Below are 5,873 nucleotides of genomic sequence, written 5' to 3'. Positions count from 1 at the left end.
TTTCACACAGGGCCATGTAGCTTTGGATTTTTTTCTTCCTCATTAATAAACCCTTCATTTAAAAACTGCATTTTGTGTTTACTTGTGTTATCTTTGACTAATGTTTAAATTTGTTTGATGATCTGAAACATTTAAGTGTGGAAAACATGCAAAAAAGTAAGAAATCAGGAAGGGGGCAAACACTTTTTCACACCACTGTATATGTGTGTGTGTGTGTGTGTGTGTGTGTGTGTGTGTGTGTGTGTGTGTGTGTGTGTATTTAAATAGGCTTATTACTTTTCATACAGACATTTTTAGTTCTTTACAGATTCACATATTGAGGCCTAAGGCTCTATACTGTGAACATGCTGTACAGGCCTGTTAGTGACGTGCCGATTGGCTCTAACTCCGCCCACCTGAATATTTACTCCGATTTNGTGTGTGTGTGTGTGTGTGTGTGTGTGTGTGTGTGTGTGTGTGTGTGTGTCAGTCTATTTAAATAGGCTTATTACTTTTCATACAGACATTTTTAGTTCTTTACAGATTCACATATTGAGGCCTAAGGCTCTATACTGTGAACATGCTGTACAGGCCTGTTAGTGACGTGCCGATTGGCTCTAACTCCGCCCACCTGAATATTTACTCCGATTTAAAGACGAGCACCTGCATAGTTGTTGTACTCCGTCCTCTACAGGCCCTGTGCGCTGTGTTGCCTCTTACATTATGTATTGTATTGATGTATAAGTGTTTTATTTAACGATCAGAGAGGCTGCTTCCAGTCGTAAATCTTTCCATGTGCACAGCGAAACTCTTAATGGAGACATTATTATTGTTTTATTTGAAGTTCTTCTGTTTTGGTGAAATGAAAATGGAAACAGGTCGAAACAGGTCGGGCGATTTATTATTTAACCCAAAAGCTGTGCTTGAAACTCTTCAGCTTTAAACTAGACGTGGAAAGTTTTCAAAATGAAATGAATTTTACTGAGTGAATATTATGTGTGATAAGCGTCTTTTAGACAGACAGACCAGAGAGCAGTGAGAGCAACAACGACCTCGTGAATAAAACAAAACAATGATACTCGTTTTCAGCCACACTGATGGACTGAAGGTTTCTGTGTAGATTAAATAGAAATAAAAAATGAAAGCGACGTGATGCAGACAGTAATTGTGACTGTGATTGCACAGCTTCATTCGGCGGCGTTTATGTAACGTTTGGTCACAGAATTAAAACGACTGTCCGTCTGTTTCTATGGTTACAGCTCAACATGTTGGACAAAGTGCGTTTATAACGTTTTCCCTCAGCTGACAGTCTGTATCGCTCATATATTGACACTGACTAAAGAGTGATGCTACTCAAAGAAGCGATTAAAACTTGGAACATAACCGGGTCCAGGTTAGGGTCTGCAGCATGGGTTACCATGCCGATCTATCCAGGTTTAAAGAGAGCCACCTTCGTAGGACATAAAACTGAATTCAGGCTCAACATATCTCGCTAAGAGACTAATCTTGCTTTGTGGTTCAGCCCTCAAGTGAGAGGAAATATGTGTTTTTGTTTTGGGGGTGAACTGTCCCTTTAAACACCTGAGCTGAATCTAATCTGCTGTGTCTGTTTGATGTTTCCTCTGCCGCCACGCTCACGACAAACTTTACATTTTTACCTCCACCACTGGTCAGAAAGACAACCATTTTGTTCTGTCCAGTAACTTCACTCTGGAGTGTTTTAGAGTTTCTTTGTCAGGCTTTTGTTTTTGTCTTCTAGTGTTTTCTGTGGAGGGTGAACAGGCACACTCTCCTCTCCCCCAGCTACTCTCTCCTGCGGGGTCCCGCAAGGTTCAGTCCTAGGTCCCATTCTTTTCTCCATCTACATGCTTCCCCTCGATCAAATCATTCAAAATTATGACATCTCTTTCCACTGCTATGCTGATGACACCCAGCTCTATCTTCCCCTCAAACCAAACGACCAATCCAAACTCACCAACATCTTCAACTGCATCAGTGAAATGAAGTCCTGGATGGCAGTAAACTTCCTTCAACTAAATGAAGCTAAATCTGAAATCATTGTCTTTGGTCCCTCTGACAACATCAACCTGATATTCAACAGTCCTGGCAACCTGTCCACTCTTATCAAACCTCACGTCAAAAACATTTGACAGGTACCCCTGTCCTAGCCTCTCTCCACTGGCTGCCAGTGCAGCACCGTATTGATTTTAAACTTCTTTTATTCACATACAAAGCCCTGAATGGAGCGCCCCCCCCCATGCTCCACCTCCAGACCCCTCAGGTCGGCTAACCTAGGGCTTTCACTGTTCCACGCACTTATTTTAAACTCGGGTGTGACCGTGCCTTTGCAGTCGCAGCCCCCAGACTCTGGAACAGCACCCCCCCCCCCCCTGTCAGACTTGCCCCCTCCATCGACTCTTTAAATCAAGGCTAAAAACGTTCCTCTTTACTAAAGCTTTAGAGTCCTCCTGATGTTGCCTATGTGTTTATTTGTGCCTTGATCTATGTTTATTATTTCACTTCACTTGTATCTCTTTTAATCATTTTTAACTGTAGGTACAGCACTTTGGTCAACTTGGGCTGTTTTTAAATTTGCTTTATAAATAAATTTGACTTGACTTTGACTTGAATACAAAGTGTCAGACCGTATTCATCTTTTTCACTTTTGTTAAAGTGCCAAAAACTCAAAAATCTGACAATGATTTGAGTGTCTGTAGCGTCGTTCTCAGCTGCTTCAACAAATAGAAAAAGAGAAGTAGATTCACCCACATGAGCTGCAACAGCCACAGGTGCTTCCTCACTGAACATGACGCCACACAGAGGTTTTTGTTTATAACTAAAAATATCTTTAAAATGTTTCATGTGCTTCACATTTCTGTCGTCTGTGATCAGATGAGTCATTAATAGTGTTATAGTTTGTCCTTCACACTCTGCAGCTTCTCAAATCAACTAACTCATCAACTAAGCAGAATGACATCCTACAAAACCAACATGCAAATGTAACACAGTCTGTAACACACGAGCTGCTGAAGTGTAGTGAGGAGTATAGTTGTCACCTGGTAGTGACGGGATGATTCTGTCCTTCTTCTCTATCTGACCGGCCTCGATGGGAAACATCTCCTTCAGAGATTTCTGCAACCAAAACATGAAACTTTTCTGAACAGATTCAAGAGCTGCATTTTATTTTGGCACAAATCAGCAGAGCTTTTATTCTGTAGTGCAGAAGGAGCTCACGTGGAAGGTGTAGATCTCAGGATACGTCCTGTAGATCAGCTTCTCAGAGAGGTCGCTCCATTTCACCATCAGCATGTACACCTGCACAGGTTACATCACACTTTAACACAACATCTACTATCTTCAAAGAGTCTTGAGTCCATTCTAAACTCTGACTCGGGTCTGCTGGTTATTTCAGAAAGAAGCTCTCTACATTCGTAGATTTAAAGCAGCAGAATCTGCAGAGTAAATATTTGAAGCCTTACGTAGTGCTGACTCGGGAACGAACGTTTCTCGAAGCCCAACAGCTCCACGTGCCTGACGTAGGTCCCGTCCATACTGACGCTCAGCCGACTGACAACTGAGACGAAAAACAACAGACATGAGGCTTATATATAGTGTGTGTGTGTGTGTGTGTGTGTGTGTGTGTGCAGTATGTCATCACAACCCACAAGAGTTAGTTCCTCTTTACATGTCGACGAAAGTCATTAAACTTCATGACAGAGAAAGAGAAAGAAGGAAATACTTCTGCTTTGGAATAATAATGAGAATAATATTTAAATCGATTAAGAGCAGCAGCAGCAGCAAAAACAAGTAAAAGTCACAAAGAGTTCAGTGTTTCCCTTTGAAATAATAATAATAATAATAATAATAAGAAGAAGCAGTGAGAAGTGGCAAAAAAATAGAAACACTCAAGTCAGGCAGCGTCTAGTAATAATTTTCATTCTAGATGAATCTGTTGATTATTTCCTTTTGTCTGAGAACAGGAGAGACAACGGTGGGTTCAGTCACAGTGAACTTCAGTCTTGTGCATATTTCAGTTTTTCTCTCTTTCACTTCAATTAAAGTCCATTTCCTGTTTCAGCTCTCAGTAGCCTCAGTTGCTAATTTTATATCTTGTACATCTGTGAGCATGTTATCTAAAGCTACACGCCTTGTGTTTCTGCGCTCTTGGTGCCTGGTGTGTCTGAGATAAGATGAGGTAAGGTAAGATAGGTAAGATAAGATGGGGTAAGGTAAGATAGGTAAGATAAGGTGAGGTAAGGTAAGAGAAGGTAAGATAAGATAAGATAAATGATGATCCCACACCAGGGAAATTCACATGTTACAGCAGATCAAATAGCACAGAGAGAACAGCAGAGTCAAATGGTGATAGAATACTTATAGAATAAGATAAGATAAAATACAAAAATATATATATCAGAATTAGAAAAGATAAAATACTACATTTAGACACAACTACACACTCAATACTATTTACACTTTAGACACCTTTCACTAACGCACATATGGAAACAAGAATGTGTATGTGAATATATGTGTGGGTATATATTGAGCTGCACGGGATCATTTGTCGGAGCGCTCTGAACTCCATCTCAGAGGGCCCCATGTCATCTCAGCTTTTTTCCCCATTGTCCAATGGGATGATTTGAGAGGCGGGGCTTCTGTGGTGGTCATGACAACGAGTTTACAATTGGTAAACAATGGAGGAGAAATTGGTGGTAGCTGTTGTTAGATACTCAGAGCTTTACGCCATCACCCTCTGCCTGTCCATTTCAGTAACTAGATACTCATCACTATGAAAATAAGTAGGTCGTTGTCGCCACATTAAACAGTAGATAGATTACACATGGAGGAAACAACAAAAAAGTGTTTTTTTTACCTGAGGTATTCATTTAAAACAAATAAAGGTGCCACTGTGTTTACTTCAGTCCACTGCAACAACACCACATTCAGAGTGGACACTGGGAAACCTCCTGGCACTCCCAGTATGTCAGTATCTGTCTCTGACCTCAAAAGCAGGAAACAGTCACATTAGCAGAAATCAAGTGAAGAAATTCCCCTTCAGGATGTTTCTCAACAGTCCAGCAGGGGAACCACCATGTTGCTCCCACACTGACTGTGTCCTCCACAAACACACATCTTTCATTTCTGTAGCAACCGCTGTGTGTGTCACTGCTGTGGGCTCTCAGGGGGGCTTTCAGCTCATCCCGTGATTTCTAAAACTTTTTTGCGAACAGACAAAGAGGAACAAACACAGTGTGAAAAGAAACACAAACAAACCCACATGAACGAACTTCCTCCACTGAAGGAAAAAGATTTCAGTTTGTTTTTAGATTTGTTTTCACTTCAGACAAAGTCTCATGGCTCACTGCTGCTGAGGAAAATACAGATATTAAATAGATAAAGAAATATCATCATATCTGATATATGAAATCATCTGTGTGTGTTTCAGTGAAGGTGTTTTATATTTAGAGAAAGCAGATGATCTATTCCCCATGAGACATCCAGAGTCACATCACTGACTCACTGCAGCTGATGAGCCACATGTTACTTCATCCAGAGCCTGCTGTGTGTATTTGTGTCTGTTATTGACAGAGCATCGAGTAACACTTTGATTTACAGGACCTTAGATGCAGAAAAATTGGTCCACGCTTTTGTTACCTCTAGGCTGGATTACTGTAACTCTCTATTATCAGGTAGCTCTAGTAAGTCCTTAAAAACTCTCCAGCTAATTCAGAATGCAGCAGCACGTGTACTAACAGGAACTAGGAAACGAGATCATATTTCTCCTGTTTTAGCTTCTCTGCACTGGCTCCCTGTAAAATCCAGAATTGAATTTAAAATCCTACTGTTAACTTATAAAGCTCTAAATGGTCAAGCTCCATCATATCTTAGTG

The 5,873-nt window shown here is 40.8% G+C and overlaps 1 protein-coding gene across 1 annotated transcript in view; it reads right to left on the bottom strand.

Annotated features, from left to right (window-relative positions):
- Positions 1-3,603, bottom strand: part of ncf1 (neutrophil cytosolic factor 1) — a 17,062-nt gene extending 13,459 nt beyond the window's left edge. The window contains exons 1-3 of the mRNA XM_050037636.1: positions 3,459-3,603; positions 3,214-3,294; positions 3,036-3,111 (exon numbers count right to left, since the gene is read on the bottom strand). Of these exons, the coding sequence (XP_049893593.1) occupies positions 3,036-3,111; positions 3,214-3,294; positions 3,459-3,530 (229 nt within the window). The 5' untranslated portion in view covers positions 3,531-3,603. The remainder of the gene's footprint in view (positions 1-3,035; positions 3,112-3,213; positions 3,295-3,458) is intronic.
- Positions 3,604-5,873: the final 2,270 nt, after the last annotated feature.

This window comes from Epinephelus moara, chromosome 3, assembly GCF_006386435.1.
Source record: "Epinephelus moara isolate mb chromosome 3, YSFRI_EMoa_1.0, whole genome shotgun sequence".
NCBI classification, from domain to species: domain Eukaryota; kingdom Metazoa; phylum Chordata; class Actinopteri; order Perciformes; family Serranidae; genus Epinephelus; species Epinephelus moara.
Note: the sequence above shows the minus strand (reverse complement) of the source record. Positions and strands in the feature narration are given on the sequence as shown.